The sequence below is a fragment of the Hibiscus syriacus genome, unplaced genomic scaffold (assembly GCF_006381635.1).
Source record: "Hibiscus syriacus cultivar Baekdansim isolate YM2019G1 unplaced genomic scaffold, ASM638163v2 tig00000765_pilon, whole genome shotgun sequence".
NCBI classification, from domain to species: Eukaryota; Viridiplantae; Streptophyta; class Magnoliopsida; order Malvales; family Malvaceae; genus Hibiscus; species Hibiscus syriacus.
Genome location: NW_024061821.1, coordinates 798119 through 814886, shown reverse-complemented (window position 1 = coordinate 814886; position 16768 = coordinate 798119). Strand labels below are relative to the sequence as shown.

Here is a 16768-nt window from a genome sequence, read left to right as displayed (position 1 = left end):
TGTATCACTTGAAAGAATATGAAAAACAAGGAGCTTCTCTTAGAAGGTTTATCATCACAAGTTGCATATAAAAGTAAACGACAATTATGAAAACCAGCTCAGTTTATTGTTGCTTGGTAATTGGGAAAGGGGGGGGGGTAATCACAAACAGCTTTCAGTTGTCTACTGATTTGAATCATCTAACCTCAAAGAATGTTGAAGTTTGATGGTCCGATAGTGTCGACTAATCCCCATTAAAGACAGCTCTGGTACAGACATCTTTGTACTAGACGATTCAGGGTCTATGAAGATGACAACAACCATAATATCGTCATGGAAAAACCGTCGAATCCCTTTATCAACCTTCTTAAGATCATCATATCTCATCTCCCTTTTCCTTGCTGCCTCACTTAAAGCTGTTTTAATGAGCCTTCTTGCAATTCCCTAGAATTTTTTTTGGGGGGGGGGGGGGACAGGAGTGCGAAATAAGAGACTTAAAAGTTCGATAGTAAAAATACGATGCACTGACTGAAAATGGCACTTACTGCTCGTGGATATTTATAAACTATCTCGACTGCTTGCTGATTTGTCAAATGTTCCCAAAGTCCGTCAGACGCAAAAATGAGGAACTTATCACTTGATTGTAACACTCTGGTGCACAAGGATGGTTCTGCTGCTAACACAGGTCGACGAATGGGCTCGGAAAGGTGAAATCGTGGGAAAGAAGGATCAAGAGAAAACTCTGGCCGCTTCAAGTATGCATCTCCTATAGATCTAGATACCTGATATCAGTTCATAGTAATTCACAGGTAAACACAAAGAACATAGAAAAGTCAAAACACGAAATGTGTCGCAAGCAAACAGACATCAAATCGACCTCCAAGTGAAGTATAAGAGAAATCAGACAAAAATGCACATCTTGCTGAATGTGCTTGTCGTACCATACCAGTCAAACAACGAGTTCTATAAAAGTGGAGTATTTCCCAAATGGATTACATTACAAGTTTGCCATCACAAATATAGTTTGAGCTGAACCCATTGAGTGACCCCTGTGGTAGAAGGGAGTGTTATCTCCCTAGAGGTTCCAAGTTCGAGCAGTTGTGTCTGCAGGGTGTGCGCGCGTTGTCCTCAGTCAAAGGCAGGCTGCCATTTGAGGAGCAAACAAAGAAAAAGCTTGAACTTACTCGTCCATGGTGTAATGATAGCAAACAATCTTAATGCTAAGCAAACAAATTATGCTTTATGTAAAGCGATTCAATTAAAAAGAAAAAAAAGTATACCTTCTTTTATTTGTGTGTCCTAATTGTGGTCCCCATAAATAACAACTCATACATCATAGCAGAAAACATGGAAATCAGATGATAATGAAGAAAAGTAACCATACCTGAATGATGCCCTTAATACGCCATACTCCATGCTTCATAACAACAATATGAGAATCATCTGGATGCAATGACCTGAGTTCCTGTCTCACCTCCTCTATACTTGCATTATGATCTCTAGTCAACTGCTCAGCAACTATCTTATTCGATCTACCTAAATACCCGATCACAACTCGAGAATCACCCAAATTAGCGACGTATAACGTTCCCTTCCATATAAATCCAACCAGACAACAATATCCAATTGCTGCGATTAATGGTTTTATTCCTCATGACCTACGTACAAGAGTCAGAAACTCATCTTCGGTTGCAGAGAAAGCACTTTTAAGTGTATCTTCAGAAATGGTTCCATCTGCTCGAGCAAACCCTGTTGAATGATACATCAGATGATTTACTAAAAAGTCATTTGAAAGGATGCAAAAGCCATAACTATAAAAGCATCCAATACAAACTAGACCGTTTATTTACTTCCAAAGGAAGAACACAATCATCATGTTCAAATCTTATCCGACATCCTCCTCGTAATAGGCTCCACCAGGCAGTAAACAGAAGTAACAACTATAGAAACATGTGCATATTCTAATGAATCTTATTCCAATATCTCTCCTCTTTGATAATCACATAGAACCAAGGTCTACTACAAAAGGAAATTAGAAAAATAAAATAAAAAAACATGCTTCTCCTATGAAATTTTGATAACGAAATGTCCGGTCCCAGGTATATTCTGATGAATCAAATTTGATACTCTTGATTTGTTAAGCAGATATTGAGCTTTCAGAGTCAACTACTCTAAGTTGCTTTGTTTGTTGCAACTTGAAGCCACAACAATTTTATATTAGAAACTAAATTTCCATTTACCAAGTTGGAAATTCCAAATAAAATCCGACTCAAATGTGGCATCGCATCATTTTATCAGTAAAGTCCAAGAAAAACAGACAATCAGACAAATATAAATTGGCATACGGTTGCTCTCAACCAGCAGTCCAGCATCTATCATAGACTACAGCAATATAAAATTTGGTGAGGCTCAAACAAATATGAAAAAGGATACAAGCAAATATATTTCCAATAAACACATAACAATGAAGAAAATTCTAAACAAAAAATTTCTTCAAGATGGCTTAAAATTCATATAAATTACAAGAAAAATAACCAAGACTTTTTTTTTAGAAAAAAAAAAACTAGTCCTCTAAGTAAATACCATTTGCAAAATTTAAAAATGAGAAAAAAAGAGAAAATAATAAAATCGATCAAAATTAAAAGGAAAAGAAGAAGAAGAAGAGAAGTTACTAATTAAGTTTTGAAAGAGATGATCGGAGATAAAGCGAGAAGCATCAGGGCCACCATGTCCATCATAGACACCAACAAAAGTAGCATCTTTGCCTGTCTCAACTTGACTATGATCTTCAATGATCTCATTGGCTTGAACAACAGCATAGGAGAAATCACCATAAGAGTGTTTCTCAAGGTCTCTACACCAAAGAAGAGAATCGCGTAATGATGAAGAATCTTCTTCAAGCTCATTATTGCCACTGTTGTTATTATCCTTGTTCATACGGGCATATCGACTCACTGGTTCCCAACAAGCGAAAGCTATCCTTGCCAACCATGAAAACATCCCTCATTTCCCTTTAAAACAATACCCTTTATTCAAATTTTATTTCACTTCGGAATCACAAAAAATGGCTCGAAACTTAAATTAAAAAAGGGGGCTTTTCAAGGTCCAGATAGTGAAATTTTTTAAGAATCCCACCCTGGATTGCTATCAAAGGAAGTGAATATACACTGGGCTTATTTAAAAAGCAAGGAAAGTCCAAAGACTTGATGAGTTTTAAAGGGTAGCTGCTAGATAGATGGATCAAAGAAGAAGAAAGATGAAGAATTTGATGGATCAGAGAGGCAGAGAGATAGTGGGAGGAGAGTTCTAAAGAGGAAAGACACATTTTGGGGGATTTGTGAGAAGTGAGAAGCAACTGGAGGCTTCTTTTTTCTTCCTAATTTCTTCGCAGTGAAAGAAAAAGTTGACGAAGCCTATGAGCAAATAGCAATGCTTTTTCTTTTTAAGAAAAATAAATAAACAAAACAGAAAGTTGTCTTTTTCAATTGTTTTTCTTTTCTTTCTTTGCAAAATTTTGGAGCGGGAATTACGATAATGCCATTCATCTTCAATATCAGGTCAGATCTGGGACCCACTCTTTTTCTTTTCTCCCCTTCCCTCTAAATTCTATTGGGAAGGAAAACAACCAATATGAAATCATATATATAATACTAAGTATTTAGTTATTCACCTGTTTCTGTAGTTTCATTTTGGTCATTAACTATTTTTAAAAAAAAATTATATATAATACTATGTCTTTATTCTATTTTGGTTACCTACAATTAAAATAATAAATAGAGTAATTGACGTGATAATTTTTTCAACAATTATATGTCATTATATTATCATCATTAGATTTTAGATAAATTACATATTAGTCACTAAACTATTCATGTGATCTTGTTTTGATCATCCAACTATTTTTTTTCAAAATCATATATATACTTATGTTTTTGTTCTGTTTTGGTCACCTATCATTAAAAATAAATAGAAATATTGATGTGTCATTTTTTATTTTTTCAATGATTACGTGACATTATCCTATGATAATACACCAATGTCACCGTTAATTTTTTAATGACGACTGACCAAAACAGAACAAAAATGTAAGTTTAAGTATGATTTTAAAAAATAGTTAGGTAACCAAAATGAAACCGCGAGAATAATTGGATGATTAAATACATAATTTACCTTAATTTTTTTAAAACGACGAGATCGAACGTAATGTTAGATATGATTTAAAATAATAATTGGATGGCCAAAATGAAACTGCATAAATAGATAGGTGGCTAAATGTGTAATTTACCCTAAAATCAATTATAGATCTTATTTCATTTATAAATTTATTTTTTAATTATATTTCATAACATAAATCCAATATTTATAACTATTCATTCTAATAATAATTTGAATCTTCTCATTATATTTTGCACTTATTGATACAAAATCTTAAGTTTTAGAATGGCGTAACGTGGACTATACAGATCCATAGATAAATATGAACATGTGATGCTAATAGAATGCATTTCCTTGAATGATTTTAAAAATGATTAAATTACAGTTCTTTAAAACAAAGCCTACCCTATTTTTCTTTCTTTGCCATAAGTGTTGAGCCTAATGTGTTCACTGGGTTTGCTACATTAAATAATTATTTTTTGAGGGGTGTACATAAAATAATAGATTGGTGATAGATCTTGAAAAAAACTTTTTTTCTTCGTAGATTAGAGTGATTTAAGGTTTTATGAGTTATGAGTTTAGAGTTGAGTTTTAAATTGATTTAAGTAAAATATAAACTGATAGATTGGTATGAGACAATGAGGTAAGTTTGTCGATATCTTGAGTGGCCAGAGAAGATGTCGAAGAATGATAATTGTAGCATCGACGTAAGATAAAGATGAAACTATAAAACTTTAATCTTTGGAGAAAGAAGATAAAATAAAAAAATAACTTGGATGATATATAGATTGCCACGGCATCCTTCTATTTATGATTTAACACTCGGATGACCAAAATATGACTAAATTGGTTTAGTAAGTAAATTAAAAAAAGTTAACTTTTAGTGATGAAAATATGAATGAAAAAAAGGTGAGTGATGAAATTTGCAATATACCCAACACATTTAGAGCAACAAATAAATCTTTTATTTTCATATTTTAGTGATGAAATTTTTAGTACACTCAAATTTGAGTTAAAAATTATATATATTTTTTCATTTTGCACTCAATTCAATTAGGGTCTAGAAGATTCCATCATACTCAAAATTCAACTCGATATTTTAAGCTAAAACTCTCACTCAATCCAACTTAAATATATATACTCATTTTTATTAGGTAAAAAAGACCTAACTGAAAAAATAAATAGAAATAGATATTATTATAATTATTTTTAAATTTATAAACGATAATTATAATATTATGTCGGCTTGAATCGGGTCATAATCTTTTACCTTAAACTCGAATCTTACCTAGTCATAGCCAAAGACTTAACTCGACCCGACTTGAATATAAACTTTCAAAATAAAAAATCGATCTACCTGAATTCAACTCAAAATCTATATGATGCGAATAAAATGATCATCCCTAAATCATATATTTATTTGTTGTCGTAAATAAATAAATGAATTGAATGAGAAGAAATAGTAATACATATGGTTTGATGATTGGCAATATACAAATTTCATTGCAGATACCTAGACAACATCATTAATCAAACGCCTATGTCTGTTATAATGTTTCTCCATGAAAACTCTGGATGCTCCTTCTATAGTTTTACGCCATGTCTGCATCACAATCATGAAATGTTACTCAACAAGGGATTAATAGATTATATCCAAATCAAATTTGTAAGGGACTACCTTCTCAATGGTGCCAAAGATGGACCTGTTCCTAATCTCCCTGGCTCTTAACTGCGACCTCCCCATCCCAAGCTGTTTAAGCAAAGTGGACCGCCGTGTGGCTGCCGCCGGAGGAAGAAGCCATTTCCGCTCAACTAACCCATTGTTGGAAGGACTGTCCGATGATTCCCTTCTGGACCTGCCCGATCCACTCCTTTTCTTTCGTTTCACCACCATTACCCTTAACTCTTTCCTCAACGCCGCCGCCCCCTTATCATCATCATCGTCATCCGCGAACTTCCTCAACAACTCATCAGATGACTTCTTGGTTACATGTTGAACCTGAACATCACTGGGATTTCCATTACCATTAGCTGTAACAGTAGCAGTTTCCATTGTTAGAAGCAAGAGAGTTTTTGGGTTAGATGGGGAGAAATGGAAGGAGAATATTAAATATAAATGGTGAAAGGGGGAAGTGGGGCTATCTTTTTTTAAGGTTCGCAGAGAAACAGCCAAAAAACAGTGTGGGGGGAGAATGGAAATGAACCGTTGGGTTTGAATAATTTATACAATGTAGCCGTTAGGTTAGGGGCAAAGAAGAAGATGATTATTTGGTAAAAGGATTGGGGATGTGTCTGAAAAAAGCGCTCCACCCATGTTAGTTTCGCAGGCAAACGGGGTCTGATCTGATTCAGATCAAACGGCCTTTATTTTAATTATTGTGTATGTCATTACGTATAATTATAAATTAATTAAAATATAATATTTATAAATATTAGTTTTATGATAAATTATATCATTGATCATCTAACTATTTATCTCTTTTATTTTAATCATTGAATTTTTAAATTTGTCAATCGGGCCACTTAACTATTTAAATATTATCAATCAAGCCACTTGTCATTAAACATTAATAGAGGAGATGACATGACAATTAATAAAATATGTATAATTACACATTTAGTCCTAATTACTTATACATTCTATTATTTTGGTCCTAACTTTTAATTAATTCGATAAATTTAATCATCAATCAGATGGTGACATGTGTCACTATGTGATTTGATTTTTTTCTTAATATTTTTATTTTATTTAATAAATTTCCATCCAATCAAATGGTGCCACATGTCACCAATTGAATGAATAGAAAATAAATTGAAACAATAACCGTTGTTAGTGGGATTTGAACCCAAGACGTGAGGAGAGGAAGCAAAAACCCCAACCAATGGATTGCACTATTCAAATAACAAACTTATCATAACATGGAATAATTGAATAACACTATAATATGATACATATACACAAATATTATAACTGATTAATATGTGAATGTATTTTATTTATATTTTAAATCATTTTAATGAAAAAAATAAAAAATTTAATAAATTATAATTGAAATATAACGAAGAGCTTCGTTGACTTAGAATTTTTCTGATAGTTGATGGTTTATCGTTGTAAGTGTCGACACTCGTTTTTTCATCATTATTTATATTATTATTATAATTATAATTATATTAATATATTATTATTAATAATATTAAAAATAATAATTTATAATTAAAATTTTATTTTACAGATTTACAATAATAGGCTTGGTGAGCCCAAAACCAAACCCAAATTACAAGTTATACCCGAAGCCCAACTGTAGTAGCCCAATCAGATTAGGGTTTCTTCATGTTCCATCATCCGCCAACAGCTCTTGGTTATTGGATCTGAGAGAGATCCAACGGCTCAGATTGATTCTTGCTAGGGTTTCTAGAACATCCACCACCACTTGGACCACTCATGCCACCGTCGCTTGGACCACTTAACAACCACCACCGCTTGGACCACTCAACAGCCACCACTGCTGCCAACCACTCTCATGCCACTGCAACTAATCATAGTTGTCCATACCATGTATGAATCATTACCAAAACACAAAAAATAATAATAAATAAAATAGATTACTATTTTTAGACTTGTAAAAAACGGGTATAAAATCCCGTTGAAACAATGTAATGAAAGGAGTTCGACTCATTTGGAGTTTTCCAGAAACAGAATACAAAGCAATAAATCAGAAAGTTTTCAATAGCATTCGAAAGATCATTTATCAGTGTAGTTCCCCAAGGGCCAGAGTTGAAGGATATTGAAGGGAAGAGAGAGACTATTGATGAAGTCAAGAATTGTGGCTGATGGGCGTTTGACGAATGAAATGGATTCCAACGGCAAATAGATTAGAAATTTTGATCATGTGTTTTCCCAATTTGCATACAAGGGCAATCATGGTGAATAAAATGTCTTGAACAAAAGTGAAACTGTGAGCAAAAAGAATGGAAAGAGGATGATAGTCGATGTGCAAGTACGAAAGGTTTCATCGTATTTTCAAGCAAGTGGAGAAAAACATAACAGCTCAACTGGCAACTGTGGAGGACAGCTCAATTTGATTTTGCAAGTTTTGTACAAGGATTGTAGTAAGGAAAAGCTTTTGAAGGAAGGGGAAAACGTTAGCAAACACTATGGAAAGAAGAGGAGGGCAAAGGAAAATCATTTTCGAAGCGGGACCACCTCTTTCCCCTTCGAGTAAAAGACCGTTTCGATAGCTTGGCGACTCCGCTGGGGACTTATTTTTAGAGAGTCAGACAATTAGTCAATTAATAAATTGTCTTTGCAAATAAAATTACAAGTTCGTTCTATTTTGGTTTTTGATCACTTGTTTTGGTTTTAAATAAGTTTTGTTTGCATTTTGACTCTTAATTTGTTTATCCACTAAATAGTTGTACTGATTTGTTTGCTAATGTTTTCAGATTAAATAATTGTTCAAGGTCTTGAGTTTATTGTTCAATGTTGTTTGCTTTATTTTTCACTTTTCCTCACACACTGCACAACTACATTTGCATAATATGAGCTAAAACCTCGCTCCGTCCTATTTAAGTAGGAGTAAGTAACTACTCCCTCGTGTGGTTTTCACCTCCGTGCGAGATAGTGAAACGCTCTTTGGGCTCACACCTTATGATCCTCGTGAGGTTTTCACCTTCGTAATGACATAAGGAAGTGTATCCCCTCAAATTGAACTCAATTTGAAAGCCTATGATGGGCCAGGATTGAGGGTTCGATAGCCCAAGGGGGCACCGACAAAAGATAATTTGAGGACCCCTTACTTTAGAACCAAACCTAGCATGTAGTAAACCTAGAATCTAGATATGACCTTACCCATACTATATGATACTGTGAGGGGAGTACACAAGGAAAAACTTATTTGAGCATTTTTTAGTGAAATTTTAATTTCTCGAATAAATGTATGTGAACTAGAAATCATGCGGTTAGTTTTAATTTATTGGATAAGTATGCGAACTAGAAGGCATGAGGTTAGGATGTTCTATAAACAAAGCATGTGGGTAGAAATCCTGTTTGGGTAGGATCTATTAAAGCATGATGGGATAGACAACATGTGGGGTAGGTTTTATCGATAAATTAAATTATGTTTTAATTAATTCATTTATGATTACTGATCGATTTTCCTTATTTTTGTTTACTTTGTCCTCATCTTGCATTGCACTATTCATCTCATTGGTGTTGATCTATGACTGATGTCCATATAGAAGACTAGCAATATGGAACGGATGATTCAAAAAGAGGTAGAGGACAATACAGACGTCTTGAGATGGTCCGAGCAGTTCCAGTTGACAAATGGAGATAGTTTATTGTCAGGGTATATGTCAGAGCTAAATGGGTATACTCACATCAACGTTCGTCAGAATGATCTAAATGAGCTGAAAGAGATTTGGGGAAGATGGGAATTATCTGATAAGAAGTTGTTTTATCAACTCTATGGAGACATTTCATATCTCCTTGATATCTTGATTGACCGGAATCTGTTTAGAGCTCTGGCTTAGTTCTGGAACCCCGCCTATAGCTATTTTACATTTGGCCAAGTGGACCTGACACCTAATATAGAGGAGTACCATGCCTTGATTTATTGCCCGAGGTTCCAGGTGGACAAAGTATACACCAAGCCACCGAATACTTCTTATTTTAAGAAGAAACTGCTTCTGATGATTGGCATGAGCGAAGAAAGGGTTATAATAGGCATAAAAAAGAGAGGAGACAGCGAATGCTTCAATTGGACCCTTCTAAGAGAACTGATTGACTGTCATCCTGACAGAAGAAAGAGGATCGACTTGTTTTCTCTACGTATCTATGGATTGGTTATTTTCCCTGATTTTTTACTGACAAGAAGGAGAATGACGTTTCATAGGTTGTGCACCATTGTTGCTAACCTGGATCCTTAGTCATTTTAAACACATCGAGAGGGCACCTGGTCGAGTCTTCTTAGAAGGGTTTTCACCGTTGAAGGATTTCATTTCTCGGGAGTGGACTGGAGGTTTCACTGAGGAGAAGTGGATGGTCATCTTTAAAGACATCCGAGACAGTGATATTCTATGGCGTGCCTTATGGAACGTCTCATCAGACATATTGTATCGATATGGAGACAGAGATTGGGTTCTATTGCCAAGTATTTGGCGATCTGTTGGGTATACCCCGTTACTGGTTTCCCGACAGTTTGGGTCCAGACAGTTTATTCCAACAACAGGAGAGTTATCCAGGTCTGAGTTTGAGTTTAGGGGAGAACAATACAAGAATAAAGTTAAAGGAGTCGTCGATGCTTGGAGACGCACCCATTGGGTAAATCTATTTACTTTTGGCTTAATGCTATCTCGAGGGTATGAGGAATGGAGAAGCAATAAAGTCAATGATAATGTTCCTATGATTAACCTAGAGAATACTCAACCTATGGAAGAACACCTCAGAGTGGTTTCGTCCCCGCTAGAACAAGCCAAGCTTGATTTTGAGGCTGAGAGAAATAAGTGGAGAAAGATGTTACAGAGGTTAGAGGATAACTCATACCAAAGGAGCGTAGAAATCGACATCCAAAAGAGTCGAGCTGACCAGATCGAAAATATAGAAAAGCAACTCATATTAGATTTCAATGATCTCCAGTCGTCATACCAGCGAATGGTTAAGAATCAGGTAGCTGCTAGCTCAAGTAAGTCTTTTGCTGAATGGAGACAAGAAGTGGATGGGATAAAAAAAGAAGTTAGGGAAAGCAGTGATGAACTCAAGAAAAGTAGACATCAGGAGAAGCTACTCTCGAGAGAAAAGAATGCCATTGAGCAACAATTGCAAGAGAATCAGACCCAGAATGAAAGATTGAAAAGTAAAATCTTGAGATTAGAGACTGCGTTGCGACGATATCGAAGTCGAGAAAATAGTTCAAACCATGCTGAAGTGGAAAATTTGACGAAGCGTGTGAATGAACTCAAGGCTTTAATTCAAGATTTTTAAAGAATAGTGAATGAGCTCTCATTAGTCCCTTATGAAGGAGTTATACAATGGCGCTGTCGTTGGGAGCAAGCTCAGCAGAGAGTTAGGCAAGGAGATGATCTTATTGCAAGATACCTACAACAGGCTCAGGGAGTGGCTCAGTATTTGGTTGACCTGTCACAGGAAGCTGATTATGTGATCGAAGGGTTGGAGCCAGAGACTGAAGAAGGCCATAAAATCTTCGAGTTATTAGAACACATCCAACAATTAGGAGAGATAGCTCAGATGTATCTGTGATTTGTTTAATCCTTGTAATCGAACTTCGTTTCTTATATAAAAAAGTTGTTATAAGGAATTGTTTCAGAATCAACACCTTGCATTGCATTCACATCGCATTCATATCACATTTACATCGCATTTATTTTTTACAAATAGCATTTTAACCATATTTTTCACACTAATTAATAAAACACCAATATTAATAAAAACATTATGTGGCAGAATACTGGACCCTTACAAGCATCCATATCACACACGGAAAAGGGAAATGGATGACAGAATTGATCAAATAGAGAAGGTTCAAACTGAAATGCAAGAGAATTTTAAGAAAGCACAAGAGGATATGCACGAACAGATGATAAAGGCCCAAAACGACATGATGAAAAAACTTGTTAGTTTGCTACAAGAAAATAGTATAATCCGAGAAGAGACTCTAGTTATCGGTCCTGCTATTGAGGAGTATGTGTATCCCCCAAGTTTTGAACCACGGGTTGACATTGGAAAAGCTCCAATTGTTGGTTCTTCTGTAGAACCATTGTATCCTCCTAGATTTACACCACTGCATGTCCGAGCACAACAAGCAAAGACTGTTCAACCAGAAAAAATACAATTGAACCTACCTGGGTCTTCTGTAAACCCGCAAATACTTGAAGACGTCCCTGATCTCGATGAAGAGGACAAGAAAGAACATAATAAGGAGCTTAAGAAAGAATGGGAACAAATGAAGCATGAATTTCGAGCTATGAAAGAAGACGCTAGCCTATATGGAATTGACGCTAGCCTATATGGAATTGACGCCAAATAGCTAAGTTTGGTTCCCGATTTAATATTGCCACCGAAGTTCAAAGTTCCAGATTTTGAAAAATTTGATGGCACTAGTTGTCTTTCTGCACACATTACCATGTTTTGCAGAAAAATGACAGGCTATGTAAGGGATGATCAGCTGTTAATTCATTGTTTTCAAGAGAGCCTGACAGGCTCAACAGTCCGTTGGTACAATCAGCTAAGTCGAGCTCAGATTAAATCCTGGAATGATTTGGATAAGGCTTTTCTAGAGCAATATAAACACGTAAAAGACGTGAGGCCAAACCGAATCCTGTTGCAAAGTATGGAAAAAAGATCCAACAAAACCTTCAGGCCCAAAGGTGGAGAGATGTAACTGTACAAGTTCATCCACCGTTGGAGGAGGAAGAAACAAATATGCTTTTTTGTAAATACTCTGAGGGCTCTGTTCTTTGACACCTCATTGGGAATTCATCCAAAAATTTTGCTGATATTGTTACAACAGGAGAAATGATAGAGATGGCAATTAGAAGTGGGAAACTAAACAGGGGATAATCTAGCCGAAAGCCTCCAGCAAGAAGGAAGGATAATGAGATCAGCAATGTAAAGAAATATGATTCTAATAATATTACAGTTTCCCAACCTCAAGGCACTGGGTTGTCTACATAAAATCCTGTTAAACAAGGGGCGAAGGAGCCAAGACAAGAAAGGGAAATGGTTCAATTTGACCCCATCCCTATGACTTATAAAGTACTTTTTCAGATCTTGTATGACAAACATATGGTGTCCCCATACCACACTTCTCCAATCGAGCCTCCTTACCCAAAATGGTATGATGTCAACGCTCAATGTGAGTATCATGCGGGGATATCGGGGAATACAATTGAAAACTGCTTGGCCTTTAAGAAGTTGGCACATCAATTAGAACAGAGAAATATCATCAACTTCAGTGACAGTGAGCAACCCAATGTGGCTCAAAACCCACTTCTGAACCATATAGGGACCGGGGTTAATGTTGTTATTGAGGAGAAAGTGAATGGAGTCATAACCAAAGTCAGTGAAGTGAAGTCACCCATGCATTAGATATGGGGACAAATGGTCCATGTAGGTTGGTTGATCTCTAATACTAACGAGAATGAGCACGCTTGCCCCTATCACTGTTGTGAGGATCATATCATTCAAGACTGTGATGAGTTCAAGACCTTGGTTCAAGGGTTGATGGATATAAAAGACATGGAATTTTACCAAGAAGATACAAAAGAGAAAGAAATAGAGATTTACGCTTCCGAAGGCACATCCAAGGAGTTTACAATACTAACTACCCTTTGGTCATTACACCGAAAGCCAGAATTATGGAAAAGGTAATCCCTAAAGTGGTGATCACACCTCCGTTGTCCTTTTCTTATAAGGACAATAAGCAGGTCCCTTGGAGGTATGGATGTCAACTAGAGAATGTTGAGAGTTCAGAGACTACTAAAGAAGAGGTGGATGAGGTAGGCCATTACACCAGAAGTAGGAGATGTTATTCTCCTAACCATACCATTAGACCTGAGAAAAGAACGACCGCTGATAAAGGAAAAAGAGTTGAGATATTACTGAAAGATGATGAGCCGACAATTAATGAACCTGTAACCGAGAATGAGGCTATAGAGTTTTTAAAACTCTTAAAACATAACGAATATAACATTGTCGAGCAATTACATAAATTGCCAGCTCGTATCTCAATCTTGGCTTTATTATTAAGTTCTGAAGCACATCAAAGTGCCATGCTGAAAGTCTTGAATCAAACTTTTTTACCAAAAAATGTGCCAGTAGAAAAGATAGATCGACTGGTTGTAAATATTCAGGCATATAATTTCCTTTTTTTCTCTAACGATGAGATCCCGTCTGGGATGATGGGTAACCCCAAAGCTCTACACATCACCGTTAGATGCAAAGGTCATGTGTTATCACGGGTATTAATTGATAATGGCTCAGCCTTGAATGTTATGCCACTAGTGACTCTAAAAAAGCTACCAGTTGACAATACACATATGAAGAATTGCCAAAACATTATGCGAGCTTTTGACTAGACGAAGAGGGAAGTACTGTGAAAAATTGACATCTCTTTGACCATAGGCCCGTCAATTTATGAGGTTGAATTCCTCATCATAGATATAATGCCGACTTACAATTGCTTGTTAGGAAGGCCTTAGATCCACCAGGCGGGAGCCGTACCCTCCATTCTACATCAGAAACTCAAATTTGTAGTTGAGGGAAGACTAGTATGCATTAATGCTGAAGAAGACATCATTGCTTCTGTATCTACTACTGCTCCATACATTGAGGTGGATGAAAAAGTGGTTGAGTGCTCTTTCAGGTCTTTAGAATTCGTTAACGCCACTTTTGTTGCTGAGAGGAAGAAAATTCCAAAGCCTTGGCTATCCAATTATACCAAAATGGAATTGAAAATGACTATGGGTAGAGGAGCCAAAGTCGGAAGAGGACTAGGGAGCCACTTACAGGGAAATGTTAATCTGGTTTTTTCCGGCATCAAGAAAGATCTTTTTGGTCTAGGATATCGCCCAACCTCAAAAGAAAAGTTGAAAAATATTCAGAAAAGTCAGGAGAAAAGGAAAGCTAGGCTAACCGGAGAGGATATTAAGTGGGAACCCATGATTTTCCCATTGTTACATAACACTTTCATATCTTGAGGTCATATGTTTCAGGGAACCCAATTATCTAAAGAGCCAATTATTGAAAATACCTTGAAGAATTTGGACATATATATGATATCAGCAGAAGAGACTAAGGAAGGAATAGTCAGGGGGATCTATCCTGTACCACCAGGCTTTGTACTAAACAATTGGACTGCAAAAGAATTACATGTAGTTTATGAAATTGCTTCAGAGTAATACACAAAAAAACTTTCCCTATTGTCTAAACCCTGAGGCAATAGGTGATCTCGTGTAAAGGGTTAATCTATATGTTTTTTATGTTTAATAAAAGATGCATTTCAGACAATTCACAAAATGGCAAACATTTTCTCATGCATATCTTTTCATTCATTTGTTTTTTATTATTCTATTTTTGATACGGGATAAGTGTTCTCTTGTATTGTTATATGTATATATTATTTCAATTATTTTCCTCTCAGGACTTCTGGTATCAATAGTATGAATACTGATGACTCTGACTCGGAGATGGATTTTGAGCTGCCTATCTGTCAAGGGGAAGTTGAGATTGATGATAATGACGAGGGAAGTGACTTACCTTCTGAATTACTGAAAATGGTAGAGAGATAAGATATATAGATTTTCCCCATAAAGAGCATGTTGAAATCTTGAATTTGGGATCAGAAGAGGATAAAAAGAGATAAAAATTGGCATCATCCTATCTACTGAAGGACGGAAAAAGTTGATTTAGTTGCTTCGAGAATACGGATATGTGTTCGTTTGGTCATATGAGGACATGCCAGGTTTAGACACGGAGTTAGTAGTACATAAATTGCTAATAAAGTCAGAATGTAAACCGGTACAACAAAAGTTCAGAAGGATGCATCCTGAAATGCTGCTAAAAATCAAGGAAGAAGTAAGAAAACAATTTAATGTTAGGTTCTTGAAAGTAGCCAAGCATCCGGAATGGGTAGCAAATATTGTTCCAATACCCAAGAAAGACGGGAAAATTCGTATGTGTGTCGACTATAGAGACCTTAACCGAGCCAGTCCGAAAGATAATTTCCCCTACCACACATAGACACCTTGGTAGACAATACTGCTGGACATTCCCTATTTTCATTCATGGATGGGTTTTCAGATTACAATCAAATAAATATACATCCAGATGATATGGAAAAGACTACGTTTGTCACCATGTGGGGTACATTTTGTTACAAGGTGATGCTATTTGGGCTAAAGAATGCGGGGGCAACTTACCAAAGATCCATGGTAACATTGTTCCACGAAAATAAAGGTCTACGTCATTGATATGATTGTCAAGGCTAAAATGCAGGAAGAACACATTGAGAATATGAGGAAACTCTTCCAAAGATTAAGGAAATCCCAGTTAAAACTCAATCCAAGCAAGTGTACCTTCGGGGTAATGTCTGGGAAACTCTTGGGGTTTATAGTGAGAAACAAAGGTATCGAGTTAGATCCATACAAAGTTAAGGCTATTCAAGATTTACCACCCCCACAAACATAAAAAGAAGTTTGGGGGTTCATGGGAAGATTAAATTACATCGCCTGATTTATTTCACAATTAACTGAGAAGTGCGATCCCATTTTTTGTCTTCTCCGTAAAAATAACCCAAGGGTATGGAATGATGATTGCCAAGGATCCTTTGAGGCAATAAAAAGATACTTGTCAAAAGCTCCAGTCCTAATGCCTCCAATACCAGGCAAACCGTTAATCCTATACTTGTCAGTTTTTGAGAATTCGATGGGGTGTGTATTAGGGCAGCATGACCGAACCGAGAAAAGAGAAAGAGCAATCTATTACCTCAGCAAAAAGTTCACTGATTGCTAGACAAGATACTCACCACTAGAAAAGTTATGTTGTACTTTAGTTTGGACTACCCGAAGACTCAGGCAGTACTTGTTGTATCACACTACCTAATTGATATCTAAACTT

At 36.0% G+C, this 16768-nt stretch overlaps 1 protein-coding gene and 1 pseudogene across 1 annotated transcript; both read right to left on the bottom strand.

The window, feature by feature from the left end:
- Window positions 1-170: 170 nt before the first annotated feature.
- Window positions 171-16687, bottom strand: LOC120217070 (annotated as a pseudogene).
- On the bottom strand, window positions 5587-6240 carry LOC120217081. The gene is made up of 2 exons (XM_039214299.1): window positions 5813-6240; window positions 5587-5737 (listed from the first exon to the last, which is right to left on the bottom strand). Exons 1-2 carry the CDS (start codon window positions 6185-6187, stop codon window positions 5648-5650), a joined length of 465 nt encoding a protein of 154 aa, XP_039070230.1. The 5' UTR covers window positions 6188-6240; the 3' UTR covers window positions 5587-5647.
- Window positions 16688-16768: the final 81 nt, after the last annotated feature.

Bases quoted from the DNA above. Each gene is read 5' to 3' on its own strand.
- LOC120217081 (XM_039214299.1), bottom strand. From the start codon at position 6,187: ATGGAAACTGCTACTGTTACAGCTAATGGTAATGGAAATCCCAGTGAT. The intron at 5,738-5,812 runs GTAGTCCCTTAC...ATTGTGATGCAG, and splicing joins TCTTTGGCACCATTGAGAAG to ACATGGCGTAAAACTATAGA.